At 31.8% G+C, this 22720-nt stretch overlaps 2 protein-coding genes across 11 annotated transcripts in view; one reads left to right on the forward strand and one right to left on the reverse strand.

Moving 5' to 3' along the window:
• Positions 1-3003: 3003 nt before the first annotated feature.
• On the reverse strand, positions 3004-5719 carry LOC130902527 (elongation of very long chain fatty acids protein 6). The gene has a single exon (XM_057814743.1). The coding sequence runs from the start codon at positions 5332-5334 to the stop codon at positions 4471-4473; it is 864 nt and encodes a 287-aa protein (XP_057670726.1). The 5' UTR covers positions 5335-5719; the 3' UTR covers positions 3004-4470.
• A 733-nt stretch (positions 5720-6452) lies between these two features.
• Positions 6453-22720, forward strand: part of LOC130902524 (V-type proton ATPase 116 kDa subunit a 1) — a 30504-nt gene continuing 14236 nt past the window's right edge. For 2 of the 10 annotated variants that reach the window (XM_057814729.1, XM_057814735.1), the window contains exons 1-4: positions 6460-6589; positions 6648-6797; positions 6908-7084; positions 7140-7268. In XM_057814729.1, the coding sequence (XP_057670712.1) occupies positions 6548-6589; positions 6648-6797; positions 6908-7084; positions 7140-7268 (498 nt within the window). In that variant the 5' untranslated portion in view covers positions 6460-6547. Of the gene's footprint in view, positions 6798-6907; positions 7085-7139; positions 7269-11207; positions 11309-15560; positions 15686-22720 lie in introns of all 10 variants that reach the window. The other 8 variants (XM_057814733.1, XM_057814737.1, XM_057814736.1 and 5 more) reach the window with 8 other exon arrangements.

The raw sequence follows: 22720 nt of genomic DNA on the forward strand, positions 1-22720 counted from the left end.
TTAGAAAAAGGCTGCTGAAAAAATTACGTTCAACTTTTAAAAATAGCATATTGAAAGTTAGCAAATATACCCATTCATTTTCTGAGTAAAATAAATAAATGAGGTTAGGAGAAATAAAATAAATTTAGTTTAAAAAGATAGCACCGTTGGAAGATAATTTATTGGCAACTGTGGTATGCATTTACCCTAACAGAATTCACAATTTATATTATTATCAGATGAATTAAATTTATACATAAATCCTTATTCAGTTTTGAGCGAAGTTTACGTCATGGAGTCGTAGATTTGCAGGAATAGATTGAAATATATAGAGCTACGTAAACAAACGTAGACTTGGCAACGCTTTCGTCAATCTCGATTGACTGGTGGTCGTGTCAGGAGAACTATCCAACCAAATTATCGATATCATCTTGATTGACATAGGAGGGTATTATGCACATAATTACACGATTTTGAAGCCTTTCATACAAAAAAATTGTATCATTTTCACATTTAAATTAAAATAATTGAATGACTTGTATACTTATCTAAAAAAGACGTTTTGATATTGCTTGGTTAAAGAAATTTATTTTTTCTTTGTTAATACCCATATTACATTAACCTTGCTTCAATATCCAATTATGTATTTTAGTCTTAATGACTTAGTAACAAAATTATTTGCTATCTACAAGGTTAGATATAGTGAAATAAGAATATAATTGGAAAAAAATTTGAAAATGGAAATAAGCAGCAAATAGAAACGACAATTGTTAAAGTAACTGGTGGTAATCCTTAGTTACTGAATTTTAAAAATTGAATAGCATTGAAAAAAACTATTTTTTGATAAGGAATCATTTGACCTCGATCACGTGATTTTTTTCACATGATTTACGTAATTAGTGAGCTAAAGTTTAACTATATGTTAAATTGTTGTATAAATTAAGAAAATTAATGAAAATTTATATTAGAAATACTTGTCTTTCATCCCTAAAAAAGAAAATTCCAAGAAAAAATCGAATATAACCTCACTTATACCTGTCATAAGGTGTTTAAAGGCCACTGTAAGCTTGGATAATCCGACGAACGGACATATTACGTCACTGTACAGTGCGTTCGTTAGACACACGTGAAAAACTTGAAACAAAAAATAATTTAGTGAGTTTTACTCCATTTTATGGATAATAATAAAACATAATTTATATTTGTTATTATTTATTTGTTAAGTCCATTTCAATCTCAATTTGACGAAACTGTATGTAAAAATGAGGCGAAATTTTTCACACATGTGTAGTAAAGAAGTCTAAACTAATCTATGCAAAGTCGAAAAGTAAGTGGAATAAGTGGAATTCGTCGGTGCTCGTAAGAAAAATAGCTTTCACAACTCGATAGAAAGTAATTTTTTATATTTACACTATTTTCCACAAGCACATAATTATTCAGTTGGATATAATTTGTTGAATAATTATATATCTTCTAACTACACATCATCGAAGCAACTGGTGATTTTGATAACTATACACCCTGTATTTAATTACCTAGCCAACGACGTTTTTGCTATGTTGCCTATTCTTATAAATAAATATAATAAGTTCATGTGAATTGTGCAGCTTGTCAATGCACTATGTCAAACGAACGCAACTTTTATTATTTCATTGTTTCCAACAGTCGATGGAATAGCATGTGATCAAAACAAAACCTTTTTCAGATAATGTATGCACTCGTTGCACCTTATTGTTTTAAAATGTTCTTTGGTTAATTCAATCCATTTGGCATGACGCTGGAGATAATATATTTTCACTGTTTTGCTGTGATCAGTTTTTAAATACACTTATTAAAAATGATTTGCATACATTATGCTATTTCTGTGAATAAATTTGTTAATAAAAAATAATCAATAAACGTTTATGTGCAAATGAGTTTAAATGTTCACCTTTTATTAATTTCGTCTACCATACTTGAGAATTCAATTGAAAACCATAACAAATATTAATTGTGTGAAAGTAATATTTCCACTTTCCACTGTATGATTTACAACAACATTCCACGCTTATTACGTTCAGTATACATTATTTTGAATTCAAATGATTTCATTTATCATCTTAGGATAAAATTTTCTATTATCATTAGAAAAACAATTTGTTTAAGCCAACATTTAATACAATAATCCATATTTTTCTTTCACTTAAATCATACAACTTTTAAAAGTTATATAATCTAATTGAACCTTAGCGAGGATTTTCCAGAAAAATAGTTATTGGTTATGCAACCGAAGTTTTTAAAATTGTTTGTATTAAATATTAATTTATAAAAATTTCAAAATGTTATTACTGCTCTTCGATTATCACGTGACAGTGTTTCGGTGCCATCTCGTTGAAAAATAATGGCTGCAGTAATCAAAAATCAGCTGATCGTTGATGTTTTAATAACTCGACGACAAATGTTTTGAATAAAATTTTTTTAATATTATTTCATTACTTTTTGTTCGAAATTTGAATATTTAATATTGGGTACAATTCTAGTAATAACGAGATTTGTTTGCTAATAACACGTAGGTGAAATTGATCTATTGGAATTCGAGTTATGTTAACCATGGGTTTCTAATGTAGTGTATACTTTCGTCAATAATAGAAGAAAATTTATTATATGCCAAATATACTTGGCAACATGTTATTTCTTTATTTATTAAATAGAAAAAATTGGTGTTAAAACATAATTAAATCGAAAGCTTTGTTTATCATTTAATAGTTATAAACAATATATACAAGGTACATCGAAAATGTACGTAGGTTGTAGCTGATATGAATTAAAAAAAAATAATTTTGATCAATATATCAGAATAAAATAGTTGGTACCTCGGTAGGAATACTTTCATTTTTAGACATTTACGATAAAAACTTGTCCTTGAATTAGTCCAGATGTTTTCAAATCATATCATTAGCATAATAACTGTTTATTTTAACCGCTAAATTAGAAATAATGTTAAAAATATTTATGAAATAATTAGGGATAGACTTGAAACAAACATTTTAGTTTAGAACTTTGTTTATTACAGAGAATAAATAACAAAAAAAATACAGCCAGGTGCATAAAATTAAACAAAAATTAAAAATTTTTAACTAAATATATTACAATGTTTGTTATTAAACGTTATTGTACGGACGACATACTAATTTGAGCTTATACCATAAATATATACGAGGTATAATCAAAAAATATCATGAATTAATTTTTCTAGCCGCTACCATTGCGTTTCAAATAGTACATCTTATATACTTATAGGGTGAGACAACTAGCGATAAATTTGAGCCCCTTAGAGCTTGTCAGTCTGTTACTATAACTATGAATGTAAAATTTTCGTTTTAACTTGAAGAACCGTACCAAAGAAGCTCATGAAATGTTTGAATATATCTGTAGTGATGATGTAGCAACTTTGAAGGCTTATTACAAGTGGTAAGAGCGTTTTAAGGGTGGGAATGGGTTAATTAAGGAAGAAATTGCCTTTAAATACATGAAACATATCAAAAAGCGTTGTTTAAACTGACGATTGGGGTACTAGAACGATGTAAGAGGAAAAATAACTGGAAAACATGCAAAAGTAGATTCTTTTTCAACATAAAAACATACTATACCATAATTTGGTATTGATTGTACCTGTACGTGCATATGCTAATAAATATACTGTATCAAGTAGTATGTCTTATATTCTTATTCGGGAAGACAACTAACAATAAATTTGAGCCCCTTAGAGCTACTATAGCTAAGAATGTTATATTTTCGTTTTAAACTGAAAAACTGTACCAAAGAAGCTCATGAAATGATTGAATATATCAGTAGAGATAATGTAGCAACTTTTAAGACTATTTACTAGTAGTAAGAGCGTTTTAATGATAGAAATGAGTTAAATAAGGAAGAAATCTACTATAAATATAGAAAAATTTGTAGGAAGCGTTGTTTAAACCTACAATTGGTGTACTAGAAGGATGTAAGAGGAAAAATACCTGAAAGAAATGCAAAATAAATTCTTCCACAACATAAACATACTATACATATGCCAAAAAATATATGGAAAATGGAAATGAGCTTAAAAAAACATTCCGGACAGAATAAAAGGCTACAAAATAGCAGACCATTTTGAAATGATCAAATCAAAAACTTGGATTTAACATTGAAAAAGTGTATTGTTATCAAAATGAAGTGTTTTGAAGTAAATTAACTGTACTTTTTGATCACACCTTGTATAATTGAAATTTTAAACTTTAGTTCTCGTAAATTTTCATATATTTTGTGGTTTTCAATGAATAACAATTTTTTTTACACACTACATTAGTTCTACTTAAACAATTACTTTTAGTATAATAAATAATTTAGTTTCAAAGCGAATAACAAATTCTTTAAATATTCATTTAAAGAGAGCTTATAATATAATTTAAATAATATTACTATACATTTACCGAAGCCTATAAATATCTTCTATTCAAGGAATGTGAGAATTTACTGCACTTTCGATTTTAATAAAGGATAATCTTCAGAAACGGGAGTGCTCATTGTTTTAGATTTCCTATTACCAGACATGTATGCTTTAAAAAAGAATCTAGCGAACAAAACGAAATAACTGAAATACATGGAAATTGACAATTTGATGTTAAACGGAGTTATATGACATTCCGCTTGTTGTTGAAGTAATTGTCTAGCCCATAAATTAACAGCACAACCAACTATCATTTGTAATAATTGTAAAGAGGTGATAAGCATGGCGATTTGTCTGGGAGGACTGTACCTCATTGCTTTTAGAGCATAATAAGTGTACATAATCGAATGAACACAATAATTCATAACAATAAACCATCTAGCACTAGCCGTGTATTCAGTATAACTAAACCAAGAATACAACAGCACAGTTATGTGATGATACCAATGCAGAAATATCAGCGGCTGTTTTCTTAATACTATAAATATAGTATCTCCTAATTCAGGTAACTTACTAAGCACGAACATCCAAGTCCAAAACCCGGATACTTTATCCTGTTCGATAAAAGAAGGAATGCATACGGAATGGTACAAACCGTGGTGTGTTAACGTGTGAATGAATTCCGGTACGGTTCTACAGGCACCCATAATACTGAAAGTCGCCAAAATCGTGTTCCATACAACCAAAATTCCTCTCAATTCGAATCTAGGTCGGTTCTGCATTAGGTATTGTCCTCCGAATATAAGAACCATGTAAATCCCGACGTAATAAAATCCTGAAGTCCAGTTGTCTTGCATCCATGTTCGAGTTTTTTGATGAATGAAATCAGATTCGAAATTAAACATATAAGAATAATTCGGTAACGTTACCTGAATATATTCTTTCATTTTATTCAATAACTTATTTCCAGCGTAAGCGGCACCGACACGATTCTTTTTCACTTATTAGTACATATATAGATTTAATTTCGGTATAATATTGCTGGATAACATTAGTACATCGAATATCTCTTTAAATACTAGTAAAACTAGTAACGGCGAACGAGAAAATATTCGGTTTGATATAACATGAAACGTAGGTTATTTAACTCGCGCTTGCGTTTTCACTGCATTGGAATTATTTCAAAACGTATTTTTTTACTTAACTTATACAACTCAACCAATCACAGATTAAAAACAAGGTTATAGTACCAGTCTCAACTGTCATATGATTAATTGATCTAAAAATACTTGTGACAAAAAAACGAATATTACTCTGAATGTCAAAAAGTGTGCGTGTAAGAGTTGTGCCAAAAGTTCTCTAGTTTAACGAGCGCTATTAGGTTTGTTCCAAAAACTTTCACGTTCCTGTAACAAATTGAAATTGTTTACTACTAGTTCGAGACGAACAAAAACGCTTTGAATACATTTTGGAACATATAGATCCGCGCATCGTGGTAGTGGAAATGAAGTGTATGGTCCAATTGAATTATACATAAACAAAAATAATGATTTCTTTTTTTCCCATAGTCAAGTCATACATAGTGCACCAAAGTTCGCAATATGATCAGAGCACCTGCTGGAGCAAACCTGTATCGGTGGTTTAGAATTGATACATACTCTGAAAGTCAAAAAGTGTTAGTGTAGTGTTAAACGTTTTCTTGTACTCTACATCAACAACAAGTATTAATCAATACCTATGGATTTCAAATATCAAAATGACAAAAAATCAGTTTTTTATGTGATAAAATCATTAAATTAGAAATAATTATTTCCAAATCAATGAGTGTAGTAATTTGACAACTGTCAGAGGTTTATTTAATATAAAAGAAGAATTATCATGCTACACCAACGATATGTTGAAAGAATTAGTTTAAATTTCCTTTGTTTATAATTAGAAGTATCAAGTACAAACACGTTTTATTTGAATGATTTAAAATTCTCAACTACTTATACGAACGCTTCTCCTAAAGTATTAGTTCTGTGAACGCATTTCGTGGTTGTGTCATAACAAAAAACCTATCAACTGTCAATCACAAAAAAAATCTGATTGTGTCAGGCGTAAAAGCGTCTATTGAAGAAGCGCAAACTCGAAGTAAAATTTTCTTGTAGGCGTTCGCGGATGTCGGAACCACTGTCATTCGGCCACGGGCCAAAAAGAGATGTATATGTTGTAGTCAATCGATCTATTTCAAAAAATTTCACTATATTTATTGTTATAGCTCGATAATACAGTGTCACAGAAAATCGCCGAGATGGGTTCTTTGTTTAGAAGTGCTGAAATGACTTTGTGTCAACTATTTTTACAAAGCGAGGCAGCTTATGCTTGTGTATCCGAACTTGGAGAACTTGGATTGGTACAATTCAGAGATGTACGTTTACAACACAATCTATTTTCATATCAATATATATTTTCACACTTATTCCTTCGAATTTATCTATAATTTTATTATATTTTTATAAGCTAAAAATATTTTTATAGCTAAATCCGGATGTGAATGCTTTTCAAAGGAAGTTTGTTAATGAAGTACGTCGTTGTGATGAAATGGAAAGAAAACTTCGTTATTTGGAAAAAGAAATTAAAAAAGATGGTATTCCTATGTTGGATACTGGTGAAAATCCCGAAGCGCCACAACCCCGTGAAATGATCGATTTGGAGGTAATATATCAAATTGAATAAATTTGTATTGAGATTTATATGGTTGGTGATTTAGGCGACATTTGAAAAACTGGAAAACGAACTTCGGGAGGTGAATCAAAACGCCGAGGCTCTCAAAAGGAATTTCTTGGAACTTACTGAATTGAAGCAGATTTTACGTAAAACGCAAGTGTTTTTCGATGAAGTGAGTATTATTAATCATATAAAATTATAAAAATTAGTTCACCTAGCATGACGTACTATTCGAATATTGTATTCTTATCTGTAAAGTAGATTTGTTTGTGTTGAATTTGTAACATATCGAAAGGATATTTATTAATAAACTTCAATTGAAATTTTATTTTCAATATAAATTGCTCACAATGACAAATAATTGAATTATTTACATTTGAATTTGTTGATAGTTTCGTTAATATATTAATAAATTGGTTTTATAATTATTTAAATCAATTATTTTGATTTATTATATTAAAAAATGTATAAAATAAATTAATTATTTTTAAAATGTGATAAATGACAATATTGACTATTAGAATTTGAATTTTAGCAAATAGTGAATACAAAACAAACAAAATTTAATTAAATTATCTTGTTTGAATCAAATTTATGTGTTAGAATTGAAGTGTGAATTAAAAAAGTGAAAAAAAAACTATCCAAAAAGATATGTATTACAAATTAAACGCGTATTTTTGAAAATTTTTTTCCGTTATATATATATATATATATTATATCTTTTATTGCAAGCACATTGTAGTTTCGTTGTCTAATTTTTTTGAAGATGCTGTATTTAAAGATATTTTTCATAATTTGGAAGTGAAAATTTTTTTTTTCTTTCACGGATTATCTAATTTGTGTCTAAATTTACATGTGCTTGAAGGATTGGTGTCTTTTAGTTCGATTTTTTTTCTCCGCGGTTATGTGAGTGAGAAATTTTAGCATATGAGGGTGTTACAAGGTGTTTATATACAGGGGTAAAGAAACTTAGAAAAAATTGAATGGTTAAGCATATTATTTAGGTATTTTGTATTTGGAGTGCAAGCTTTATTCAATATAGTACAGATAAGGATATAGAGGGTTAATCATTTTTAAACATTCAGAATAATTATGTATATTTATTGAGATTTGCTTAAAAAATACACCCCAGCAAAATTAATGACTATACTGACTAAAATTCAACTCTAGACGTACCTCGATCTTATTATGGTCCAAATTATACAATATTATTCACTCAATTATGAAGGGTATTCAATAAAACTCATAATTGAGCCCAAATAGAATATTTTGAGTTAACTGAGGCCATAAAACTATGCTCAGACGTCAACAATGTACTTATGAGCATTAACATGATCGTGACACCCCATAACATGGATTTTTCCCCATATGTTGTATCTAGATCTTCTGTGCATTCAGACATACTTCGATTTCATTTTTGTCTAGAATATTCGATATTATATCTTCAATTGTGAAATAAGTGGAATAAAACTCATAATTACGCCAAAATAGGCTCTATTGGGCTTATGCCAAGGTCATACTATGTTTGGAAGGAACATATTCGTTGATAACATTAATTTTTCTCAATAATATGTATGATTTGACTGTACCCAACCCCTAAGATACGTTCAGAAAGTTATTTTTGTAATAATCTAGTAAAAACTTTGAAAATTAGTTTTATTGTCCTGATTCACATCATTTATTTACGAACAGCTCTTACCCAATTTTCTTTAATAACTTACAGTTTCTAGGAACTTTTTTAACATTTTAGAAATTGAGGTTATGTCACTTATTTTTACGTGAAGCCACACAGCATAATTTTCAGTTATAAAGTTACGATTTTGACAAAAATTTTTAGGCTGACTTTGATGTTATAATGCTAGGTTATGTGTTTAATTTTCATGTTTTTTAGAAATTTGTTTTTTTTTGTATTAAAAGTTTTAACAAAATAACATATTTTACTGGGGGGTCTACTTCTAGAGCCCTTTGGATATTTGAGATTTCTACTTGAAATTTCGTACTTCCTTTTCATATACTTTGATTAAGTAGCCCAAATCGTAATTTTGGGTCTCCAGGATCCGGAAACTACATTAACCGCGTTTATTGGTGATATATTGTATACTGAAGCTAGGTACGTTGTTTAATAGGTTAGGTTATTCTTATTTTCCCTATAATTTAGCCTTTGTTTATATGATTACGCAATTCTGGATTATTTTGACTGCATTTGGAAAAAGTATATGACAATTTTTGCTAATATATTGGCTATGAGTATATTTGAAAAAGAATTTTGAGAAAAAACGTCAAAATATTGAGTTATAAATCCTGTTTAGTCGATATTTGTACTAAACTTCCCTTGTGCGTTATGATATTATGTAATAAAGTACACGAAATAGATAAGGAAGCTTTGAAAGTTAAATAAAATGATTTATCAGATGTCAAAACTATAATTCGATGATTATTTTCGTGATAATACGTCAGTGAATTTAATAATTAAATAAAATAACTACGATTACCGTTTTTTTATAGTTATAATGTAAAATAATACAGGAAAAAAATTGATATGAATCATACAGGGCGTTCCATTTAAAATAGTTTCTAACTACAAAAATTAGCTCGTTTTTTTAAGTCAATTTTTTATGTTGAGCAGTGTTTTGAATCGTTAGTAATTTTACACATACACTGCTTGTTAGTTATTATATGAAATAATAAAGAAAAAAAATTGAAATAAATCATACAGGGCGTTCTATTTAAAATGATAAAGTTTCTAACTACAAAAATTAGCTCGTTTTTTTTAAATCAATTTTTTATGTTGAGTAGTGTTTTGAATCTGTAGTAATTTTACACATATACTGCTTGTTAGTTGTAATATAAAATAATATAGAAAAAAATTTGATATAGACTATACAGGGCGTTCTATTTAAAATAACAGTTGTCAACGACAAAAGTGGATCGTATTTTTTTAATTCTATATGTTGAGCAGTGTTTTAAACATACACACACTGCTGTTTGGTTTCTGTTTATTCGAGAATTAATGGTAATAGGAAGCAAACTCACGGGAGAGGAAATTTTTTGTGGTATATTGAAGTAAATATACAAGAAAAAGTTTCACCACGTCTCAAGTCACTCAAAAAGTTGTTAGACCCGCCTTCTTTTTACCTTATAGTGAAAAAAGAAGCGACTATATGCTAATTGGGACAGAAAATTAAAACCAGGGAATCTGGTAGGTCACCAAACGATTCTAGAATCGTGAAAGTACAAAACAATGGATCTAATCTATATACAGACGTACCTTTCACAATTTTAAAAAATGACCGCCAATCTTGGGTCAATAAACAACTCAAAATATATTGGCCTCCGATGGCCATGGGAGTGTGACTCAATTCTAAAAACACGTCCCATCAATAATCAACTGAATAGATGGCTGAAAGATCAGATAGAATCATACTAAATCCAAGATAATCCAAAAGAGATGTCCAGAAACGAGATTAAACTGGTGATGAGTACTCTGACCATCGTATAGCAGAGGACGACATATTTTACAAGGAAGCCATGGAAACGGCACATAAACTACTCTTTCAAGGTACTTGAAGGAGTAGTGTTGATACCTTTGGAAAACCACAACATCCCATACAACTGAGGATACAAATTATTACCATCTCATGAAACAGGGTCTAGACGAGTGCAGATTGTGATGAAAAACAAGGATGTGATTTCTTTGAAGCCCCGACTGCGACTTCTGGTTACGCTCTAAAATGAACATAACAAAAGGGAATCCGTATGAGTCAGTTGAGTCTAGTTACCAGCTGACGAATGTCCCCCAGAATGGGATGCGAGTGTGGACTGTGCATTCGACTCATTACGTTTCTTGTCGGTTTTTCGGATGCGAGTCAAAGGTCGTGACGAGAGTGTGGATGATTGGTACTCGTATCGAAACCTACTAGGACTTCCCAAACATAAAAGACTTCGAGTGTGTGAAATATTTATAACTAGATTATTGTTATTTAATTGACACGTTTCGTATATACAGAGTGTTTATTTTGTTTTCTCAATTATACTTGTAAAAAATGGTTGATCTATTAGTCCATTGTGTGTTTATAAAAAAATGTTTTCAACTAATAACGTATTTCAATAGGATTGTCAGGATCAACATTTTACAAATTCGAATTCTACTGCCGATATGCAGATTGAGAATCAAACGAGGACTAATAATCGCGAACAGCATTTCATTTTTTTGTAAGTGGACAACGAAGTTTTTATTTTCTTTTATTTTTTTTTTTTCTTAAAACGAGAGAGAGATTTTTCTAACAATCTTATAAATACAGCATCTTGCACCTGCATGATTTACTTTTTTTTACATTGTGTTTTTATGATGCAATAACATTAATAATGTAACTTGATCTTAGAACATACAGTTACATGCACTGCTACTGCTTCTATTTTCAATAGAAAAAGAAAAGCGGCAAAACGATTCGCTTTAAAAAAAAATCGATTCCGATCGATTGTTTTTTCATTTCAATCGAACATTATTTTTCATTTCGATTATGTTTCAAAGTTGATTTACGTGCAAGTTTCTAGTGGTTATAATTTAAAACTTAGAAAAAGAAAACACCCTGTATTCAACCGTTATTGCCGTTTGTTGTCGTTTAGTCAGCATTTTAGGGACCCATCTTTCATATCCTGAGCTTACATCTGGTATCATCTCTCTGAGGTCCCGAACCGCGATCCTTCGATTTTTCAGTATCGTTTCGATCGTTGATAGACGAATGTACGTCCGTTTTCTAATTCTCTGCACCATGTTGCACATTCGTTCATATCACATAGTTAGGAATGAATGTTCACCGGAGAAACGTTGAAGACAGAAATTGGGAAAAGGGGTGCTAAGCTACACTCCAGTCTCCCCGAAATCGCCTAACACCGTTCCTAGCGTCCGCAGTTTCTTAATCTTTTCTAAATGTCATTTTGACGTTAATAGTTGGTTGTAGCTTGATTATTTTTCAAAATATTCTCAATTTGTAACAATTATCGAAACATTTTTTCCATTTCAATTGAGGTACTTCCAAAATAAGTGATTTGAACGCATCAACTGATTCTTCGGGAGAAGAAAAACGTTCACCTCGTAATTTATTTTTGATCTGCGGGAATCGGAAGAAATCATTGGGTGCCAAATAAGGACTGTACGGCGGATGAACCAACAGCTCGATGTTTTGACTGTTCAAAAACGGTTTTGTTTGAACTGATCTGTCGTGGCGAAGAATGATTCGTCTTCTGCGATTAGTTTCCATGTTCTACGTTGCTCTAATGAAACGGTGGCGAAATGTCCAGTAATTCCGGAAAAACAGGCAACCATGTGCTTCGTGCGCCAACAACTTGAATTTGACTCGTCTTGAAAGACCCATAGATTCTTGATTCGCCTGTCACGATATTTCTTTGCACCAATCGACACGAGCTTTGTTTGAGCGATTGGCAAATTATACGGTATCCCACGCGAACAAATCTTTTTGAAGGCCAAATATTCATGAAATATTGATTCGATGATGTATTCGAGTGGAACTAATTCCCAAGTAGGCCTTAATCTCATTATATGCTACACGCACAGCACAACAGCCGGTTTTGGACGACCGTCATCAAATTCATCTTGTAGCGAAATGCGACTACGATTGAATGAGGAAATTCAATGAAACACAATGGTTCGAGATGGTGCTTCATCACCAAAATTCGAAGCGTATTGAACGGCGTAATGCTGTTAGTTTAATTCACGTCGAAATCATCACACGAAAATTTTTCGACCAACAATAAACAACTCAAATAGCGCACGTCATGATGGTAGTGTCAAATTTGACATATTCACATCAGTGTTTCCATATCTCAAAACTTAAGTATCAACCCTCGTAATTATCTTATTTTCGTAAACAAATCGAATCGGGTCTGATGCCGATTTTGTTTAGCGACTAATCGCATGCGCTGTTTCAACGATTCAGTTGTGTAAGTAATGAAATATGCGCATTACAACTATCCTGAATTGGTTACCTACTGGTTCGGAATCGATTCAAAATTGACCCGCGCATTAGATAGTTTGTCATGTGACATGACTGAACTAAGTTGTTTCTATGATCTTTCATTGGCATTTTGAATATGGTCTCCGAGATGAATTCATATAGATTGGAAGAATTTAATATCGAATGTCAGAATTTAGAGCGATTTAAACATTAAGATTTTTAATCCCCTACGCGTATTTCCCCCCTTAAATCGCTGTTTGTCCACATAACGTCCAACATTGAGATCAGATCCATTATACCAGAATATGCTGCCACATCGGACGGTTAGGTTAAGTTATATTGGGTTCGCTGGATCGAATCCGAGAAAGTTTATGGCTTTCTAACCTTTTAAGTAGCAGTGCACAGTCGCTTTTCTACTTGACGTGACAGTGTTGTTTCAATTGGTCCGAAGTGTAGTGTTCCGTTCGGGTTCGAATCGGACCGAGTGAATATAGATTCTGGCGTTGTCGTACAAGATCGTTTTACCTCTTTCTCGGTATCAAAATAGCAGTTTGTGTAACTTTTTGGTCTAAGAACTTGAAGTATCAAAAAGTAAAAGTCCTTTTTATATTTTCTCTATAACTTTTACTTATTGATTGGATTTTAGTTTTTAAGTTGTTGTTATATACATTTATATATACAGTTAGAAATGGTGAGACATTACGTGATGACGTCTAACATTGTTTTTTTTTAATACTAACCTAAAAAAAATTAGATTTGCAGCTTCTCATTGGATTTTTATAATTATTATTCTGTATATAAAAGCTCTTCGGCCTGGTACCACGTTGCCTTTTATTATTTAGGACCTGTACATTTTTTTCTTTAAATATTTAGAAAATAAAATATTCAAACGCTGCTTATTTGGTTTAAGCTTAATATTTTGGCGCGAAAATAGTTTTTTGTTGAGTTGGTACTTCTTTCTGCGATACTGGGAAACCCATTTCTTTTAGAAATTCCAGAATGTGGGATGCTGTAGTAGCCAGATATCTTCGTCTTGCCTCGATAGTGCCCCGATAGGACTCCTGGTTATAGTTTCCCAGGGGATTATTTGTCTGTCTCAGCCCCAATATGTTGTCCCACTCATTGTTTTTGCTCCTATGTATCTTCTTTTCCAATTCTTTTTCTATTATTCTGTAGCTGATAACACAGAAGGATTCAGGACCCATGAAGGGCTTCTCTGACTTATCAGCTGTCTCATTTCCCTTCACTCCGGTGTGTCCCGGAATCCATTTTAGGGTAATTACCTAGCTCGTTTAATTGGGATTAATTAGGACGACGCTTTATTTTGGTCCTGGACTGCCTCATATCGGTTAAAGACAAAGGGATTTGACCGTATAAGGAACGATTTTTCTGGATATGGAGTTGGAGACGATCGTAAAATTTTGTGCAGTTGTATTCAAACGTGACCGCATCAGCTTGACGTTCGGGAAGGACAAAAACTGCGTCAAGCAGCAATATAATCGAAAAACGGTACTAGATGATCATCGGATTAAGTTTAGAGATATAGAAGAGGCTTTCGACGAATCATACGAACACATTTGCCATATACTGAATGAAGAATTATGCATGCGAATCCAATCGCCGCGTTTGGTTCGTATTAATTCAATTTGGAGCAACAGCGCATTTGAATAAACATTTCTAAGGTCTTATTGATGTGATTTGAAAGTAATGAATCGATTCGTAACTGTAGATAAAACTCCGGTGAACCACTACACTCTTGAAACATAAAACCAGAGGATTGTTCCGAAAAGACGGTTTCATAGGCCGAAAAAGTGTTGACGACCATTTTTCGTGATTGTCATCTCTTGATCCGGTTACCAGTAACTTTTTCCTGTTTCCTAACCTCAAAATTTCACTTACAAGAGAGAGATTTTCATCAATACGAGATAGCTGGTGCCGAGGTTGGCCGACCTTTTAAGTTCTGGAGGTTTTCGAGGTCGATGAACATTTTTTTTTAAATATATTTTCTTGGAAGTGGGCGGTTAGATTTTGGGTAATTCAAAACAAACAAACAAAAAAGATTTTTTTTGGCTTGTAATATCGATAACAAATTTACTAATACGTTTGTAATATGGAATGATGAGTCACTAAAAATTCTAACAGTTTAATTTTGTCGGGTTGGACAGAAAAAAAATATATACAGGGTGTTGAGGCGAACGTTTCTTTTTCATACCAATAAATATTTAACTCTTCCTCTAAATATTTTCCAATGATTGTTACCAGCGCATAAAACTACCTTGATATTTTGAAGTATTTGAAGTTACGTACTCAAAAACTAGCATCTTTGAGGTTATGCATACCGTTTTTAGATACAAAACACCCTGTATGTAATGTAATTAAAAGGTTTTTGGTTTAATTTTGAGTTATAATAAAAAAAATGGACGATATGTGCGTGGGTTATAATATATATATATACATAAAAGGCAATGTGTGAGTTGTTATGTAACCAGGCTGAACGTGCTGATACGTCATGTGGCTCTGCCCCGCAGATGGCTGATCCTTCGCGCGAAGAAGAACAAGTCACCCTATTAGGCGAAGAAGGCCTAAGGGCCGGCGGACAGGCCCTGAAATTAGGGTAATTCTTTAATATTTCATTTAAAAGTATTTAAAAAGAAAAAAGTTGCTCTGAATATTTTCAATTGAATTTGCGATGATTTTATCTTCTTAATTTCTCGGGACATGCTGTATAGTTTTAAAAAATATATACTGGAATTAAATTCGGTGAAGCAGGAGGGTTATTTCATGAATTTTGGTCGATAGGTATAACTTTTTATATACGAGGAGTGGTTAATAAACTCCCGAGCAACGAATTAACGTATCTGTACTCAAAAATGAAGTGTTTTTTTTTAGTATACACGAATTCTCATCATGCATATCGTCTCCATTTAAAAACAAATTTTAATGAAAATAATCCAAATTCCACTCTATTATCCAGATTTATTCCCGAGGGATTCTTTTTTTGTTAACAAATTTCGATAGGAGTAATATAGAGCCGTTACCACTACAAGTATGGAGAAATCAATAAGTGCGAGAGAAAAAAATAGTGAAATCAATGAATTTTTTTATTTAAAAATTTGTTTCGACGAGGATTCGAACCTCCGATCTACGTATTGGAAATTCAGCATTTCGACGACATTACCAACTACACCGTTACGGCTCGACACGTCGCGGATTTATGACGTCATGATGCCTACGGAACTGTGACGTCACGCTGTCTTTCTCTATCGCACTTACTGATTTCGCTGTCTTTCTTTCTCGCACTCTTAAACAACATTTAATAAAAGGGATACAAATTTTTAGAAACATTGGACGAAGTTATTAGATTTACGTGGAAAATTAAATAATCTTTTATCCAAAAAAGTTCGTTGATTGACTTACCCTCGTATATAGATTTATTGGTTATAAATAAGTTCCTATTAGAATATTTTTATCTTTATATATGAATTAAAAACAAATTATTATATATAAAAAACGATGTAATAAATAGATTAGTACGAATGATAAAAATTATTATCTAATTTATAATAATGATACGTGAATGAAGCTATTAGTTGACACAATACTAATTCCCAAGTATTTTATTGTAAATCATGATTATATATCGAAGAAAACGTCGATTGACTCATCCCACAACGATTACGATAAATTACTAGCCTTATATAATTGATTTGTTGATCAAAAGCACGTAAATTATTCCATTATAATTTTTCAATTCAAAATTTTGTTGTAGTAAAAACATGAATAGGAAAGTATTGATTTTGCCTTATTTTATATCAAATTTGACAACGCTGCAATAATATTTACAATAATCTGATCCATTCCCATTCGCAGAATTCCTGTTCTATTGCGAGATTTACCCAACGGCAGTGTTGCCATTATTCTATAGTTAAATCACTCTTACAATCAGATTAAAGCCGATATACGGGGTAAAAAAATAGTTTTCCAGAACTTAATGGATTTTTAAATCTAAATTATAAATTTATAAATAATAAGTCTAAAAGTTCATTTTAATAACTATACGTATAAAACGTGTCCAATATATAAAACCCATTCGGTTAGCAACACTGCTCAACTATTCAAATTTTGAGTTAATGAAATAATAAAATGGCGAAGAGGATGTCATTTTTCAAAAATTACTTTCTACTCCAGTCTTATTATTTAATTTTCAACTCGGCAACGCTGTTATTAACAATAAACACGATCATCTAACGAGATTATGTCGCCATCTTGTGAATTTATATTGAATATGACGTAATTTGTTAGAGAACATCTTTTTTACACGTGTCTTATTATTTACTATTCAACTCGGCAACGCTGTTACTATTAATAAACATCGAACGAGATTGTATCGCCATCTTGTGACTTTATATTGAATATGACGTAATTTATTGAAGAACCTTCTTTTTTTTCATAGAATTATTTTTAAAGATAGAGAGAGCAATGTTCAAGCAAAGCCGAACTGCTGACAGAGAAAGAAAAGAAAATCCACGTTGTCTCTATATCTGTTACATTTATTAAATATCAAACTATACTGTATCGCCATCTAGTGGAAATGTTTAAATTTTATATCTGCGTGAATGGATCATCTCAAATTCAAACATCGTTAATGATTCAGAGCAACAGGGGTAAATATTGACAAAAATAAAATAATGTAAATATTGAAAAATTTATGTCGTTCTTCCAGCATAACTTACGTTTCTACGTGGCCGATGCTCAACGTAGCGAAAGGAATACTTTGAGGCAAGATAAAATCGAAAATGTTGTCGTATACTCACAATATTTAGAAAATATTTTTGGCTCTAATAACAGGCTTTATTAGTAGCTATTTAACTTAAATATAATAGATGTGCGGTCGATAAAAAAGTTGTCTAAAACGAAACGAAACTTACAAAAAAAAATATGTAGGATTGACTTTTGTGTAGGATATGATTTGAGTTATAGGGTTTAAAAGTTACAAAATTTCTTAACACAATCTTTTTGTTTTTTTCATCATAAATACAGAAATTTCGAAACAGATTTTTCTATACTAAAAATAATATTTTTATTATCGCCGTGTACCGGACTAGCCCATTCTGTTAAAAATTTTAACTTTAAAACCCCGTAATTCAACTTGTAGATAAACTAATTATAGAGGTATACAGTTCCGATTAGACGGTATTTTAAAATTTGAAAATTAAAATCAATTTCCGGTTATATAGCGGAAATCGACTGTCATTTCTTCATATTCCCTGTATATTTCACGTCTTTCGATGTTGTAATATACAGGGTGGATCGTTTACTTGAAAATTTTTGTGTACTATGAAAATAATTTGAGATATACAGGGTGTTGAAGTAGGGAAGTCATAAGTCAGTTGATATACAGGGTTTTTCATTTTAAAAAGCAAGTAATACTGGACAGGATATAAGATTTTATATATCTGAAAATTTTTATACCGAATTTTCAAATTTTAAAAATTGATGTTACCTTGGAAGACGAACAAACGTAAATAATTATATAAATATAATTGCATCTTATGAATGAAATTTATTTTTGGTTCTGTACAAAAAATGAAATGTTCCAAATGTACATTCAGCGTGGAGAAAAAAAACAAGGTAAGTCTTTATATGAAAAATGTATTAAAAAAATCTATTTTGTGTTGAAAAAAATTTAAATGTTTACCAAACTTAAACGAACACTCGAGGCGAACACGTGAACCTTAATTACACAGGTCCGTACTAAGGACCCGTTTTTCACACTCCAATCTTTTGTAAACTATTTTTACCTTATTTTGATATGCTTGGTGTCATTTAAAAGGGTTTAATTTCCGTTTCTATTACTGGACTTAATTATCTCGTAATACAATGAAAAAATTTAAAAATTGATGTTATTTCCCAGAAAATAAATCATTACCGCTTGGTCTATACTCTCGACAGGACATAGTATTATACAAAATCGACTAGCGGAGATTTATCAAATGCGACAGATTAATTTGAGGACGATTACTCGTATCCTGTATATATAATTTCAAAAGGATTTTCCAAAATACAGAAAAAAATTTCATTAACTTTTTTCTTCCATATTTCAAAATTCATGTCAATTTTTTTTTGAAACGTCAATATTGATTTACGAGTAGTCACATGGAAAGACGTTAGAAATAAATATCATTTTGATATACAAGGTACAGTCAAGAGGTTGAGCCTTATGATATACAAAGTGTAGTTACGTAAAAACTCGTTGAGACAAAAAGCATTAGGTATATGAAGTGTAGTCAAGTTTCGAGACAAAAATCATTATATACGAGGTGTAGTCACATGAAAAAACGTTGAGACAAATATCTTTTTGATATACAAGGTGTAGTCAAGACGTTGAGACAAAAAGCATTAGGTATACGAAGTGTAGTCAAGTTTCGAGACAAAAATCATGAAATACGAGGTGTAATCACTTGGAAAAACGTTGTGACAAATACTATAGACATTATTACGTGTCAAAAATTGATATACGAAACCTAGTCACGTGGCTATTGGGCGTTTGTTGAGTGTGACGTCAGTGTATAGGTGAATTTAAAGGAAACTGTTTAATATTTAACGTATTTAACTATTATTCCAGGTTTGTACTTTTCACCTACTGATCTTTATAGTAAAAAATACGTTTAGTAGGTCTTTTCTTATTCTATAACATGATGTCGTAGTTGCTTGTCGTATAATGTTATAATTTTGTGTCCATTGTGAATTGAAACTCATTTAAATGTATAATTATGGGTCATTGAATGTATTAAAATTAGTATATGGAAAATTTCTAAATACATTTAGTACAAAAGAAAAGGAAACCTCAAAAATATCGGTAGTTGGGTGGGGATGGGAAACAGTTGTGTTCGAAAGGGGATTCTATTTTTTTTTTCATTTTTACGATAATAAAGTAAAAAAATTGATGATTTTAAGTATTGAAGGCTTGTAGTTATATTTTTATACTATTCTATCTGTACAACGTCCAAAGTTCGATTATTTTTTTTATTTTCTATAATTTAGATCGAATTTTGGAAATAGGTTCCATATTGACGCCTAATCAAAAATCATTTCATCTATCATGTCATATACATAAATTAAAATGTCAGAACTCTTTGTGCTAATTGTAAACGTGTCTCAATTGAAAATCTCGTATTTTACAAAATTTATATCGGAAATTAAAAAAAAATACAACCACGTGACAACTTGAGTAGTTTCTCTTCAATATCTGTCAATTTAAATATTGACAGAACATTTTTTCGAGTTTTTGTATCAAAATAACTATTTCACCGAATTCTATATTCATCGACTTCCATACTTATTAGAATCGAAATCAATCAGTATCAAAACAAGAACGGGGGTGTAAGTATCTCAAAACAACGGTGGGATAAGTTTAAATCTGCTAAAACAAGAGCGGTGTCGTGTGAGACTGTCAAAACAAGAACGGGGGGCGTGCAAACCTGTCAAAACAAGAGAGAGGGAATGTAAATCTGTCAAAACCATAGCAGGGCGGAGTGTAAGTCTGGCAAAATCAGACCGGGGAGTGTTAGTCTGTCAAAAGAAGAGCAGGGGGTGTATAAGTCTGTCAAAACAAGGGCGGGGAAGTGTAAATCTGCCAAAACGAGCGTTGGTGTGTGAGTCTGCCAAAACAAGAACGGAGAGCGTGCAAACCTGCCAAAACAAGAGAGAGGGAATGTAAATCTGTCAATAAAAGAGCGGAGAGCGTGCACACTTGTCAAAACAAGTGAAAGGTACTGTAAATCTGTCAATAAAAGAGCGGAGAGCGTGCAAACCTGTCAAAACAAGAGAGGGGGGGTGTAAATCTGTCAAAACCAGAGCAGGGCGGAGTGTAAGTCTGGCAAAATCAGACCGGGGAGTGTTAATCTGTCAAAACAAGAGTGGGGAAGTGTAAATCTGCCAAAACAAGAGCGGTGGCGTGTGAGTCTGTCAAAACAAGAACGGAGGGCGCGCAAACCTGCCAAAACAAGAGAGAGGGGATGTAAATCTGTCAATAAAAGAGCGGAGAGCGTGCAAACCTGTCAAAACAAGAGAGGGGGGGTGTAAATCTGTCAAAACCAGAGCAGGGCGGAGTGTAAGTCTGGCAAAATCAGACCGGGGAGTGTTAGTCTGTCAAAACAAGAGTGGGGAAGTGTAAATCTGCCAAAACAAGAGCGGTGGCGTGTGAGTCTGTCAAAACAAGAACGGAGGGCGCGCAAACCTGCCAAAACAAGAGAGAGGGGATGTAAATCTGTCAATAAAAGAGCGGAGAGCGTGCAAACCTGTCAAAACAATAGAGAGGTAGTGTAAATCGGACAATACAAAAACGGAGAGCGTGCAAACCTGTCAAAACAAGTGAGAGGTACTGTAAATCTGTCAATACAAGAGCGGAGAGCGTGCAAACCTGTCGAAATAAGAGAGGGGGATGTAAATCTGTCAAAACCAGAGCAAGGCGGAGTGTAAGTCTGGCAAAATCAGAGCGGGGAGTGTTAGTCTGTCAAAAGAAGAGCAGAGGGCGTGCAAATCTGTCAGAATAAGAATGGGAAGTATAAATCTGTCAAAATAAGAGCAGGGGGAGTATAACTCTGTCAAAACAAGAGCGGGGAAGTGTAAATCTGTCAATACAAGAGCAGGTGGGTGTGTGACTGTCAAAACAAGAATAGGAGAAGTGTAAGTCTAAAACTATCTTGAATATTTTGAAACTAAAAGGTTATTAAGTACAAATATTTGCCGAATATAATATTAAACTGATAAAAATGGAAACGCTCTTTAGGAAAATGTATATCGTTAAATGTTAGTTTCGGGAACGTAAACAAGGACCTTATACTCATAAAAAATTAGTAATCAATCAACTTTGAGAACGGTTCCAGTTTATTGTCTTGCTCAAAATACATTTACCTCACCTGGTCACTAACTTGGCCTTTCAAATCACCTGATTAATACCCATATGTTTTTTTTTCCATTCAAAAATTCAATTTTGTATTGTGAATAGCTGAAAGATATGGTACTATATCTGTATATCTTTTTAAAAGAGTTTTTGGTGTATCAAGTTTGTTTTTTTGTTTTTTTTTCAATTTTTGTATCCTATTTCCAAAACCCAGTAGGATTTAAATAATCGTTTTTTTAAAATCGACATTTTCTTACTATTGCTTTGATACCTATCGATTTCGATTTTAATAAATCAAAACGAGGAATAGGAATCTAGTGAATTGATATTACGCTAGAAAATTGGAAATAGGTCTCCAATTTTCGTGTTATGTAAATTTCTTTAGTATTAGTGGACTTTCAAGATGTCAATTTTTTTTTGTTGGAAAAAATCGTAGATACGAGATTTTTCATTTCGGCATACCCTCGTATATTAGTTCTCATGCTAGGTGTTTTTTATAGTTTATTTGTTGCTTGGTTCTAGTCAGCTTATGTTTTTTATATAAATTTAGCCGTAGTTTTCGATACTGAATTTTTTCAATGCCCTTGAACCCATACAACCACCAATTATTTTTTTATTGAAATACAAACATCAATTTGAACAGACTTTAAAATATAGTATTTCCATAGATAATTGGTAATTATTTAAAACATCTCGAGTGTTATTAATTTGGAACAATTGATCTATTGATAATTTTGAAAATTA

Source organism: Diorhabda carinulata, chromosome X, assembly GCF_026250575.1.
Source record: "Diorhabda carinulata isolate Delta chromosome X, icDioCari1.1, whole genome shotgun sequence".
In the NCBI taxonomy this organism is placed as follows: domain Eukaryota; kingdom Metazoa; phylum Arthropoda; class Insecta; order Coleoptera; family Chrysomelidae; genus Diorhabda; species Diorhabda carinulata.

What these genes read in the sequence shown, in the direction of transcription:
- LOC130902527 (XM_057814743.1), bottom strand. Translation starts at nt 5,334, where the DNA reads ATGAAAGAATATATTCAGGTAACGTTACCGAATTATTCTTATATGTTT.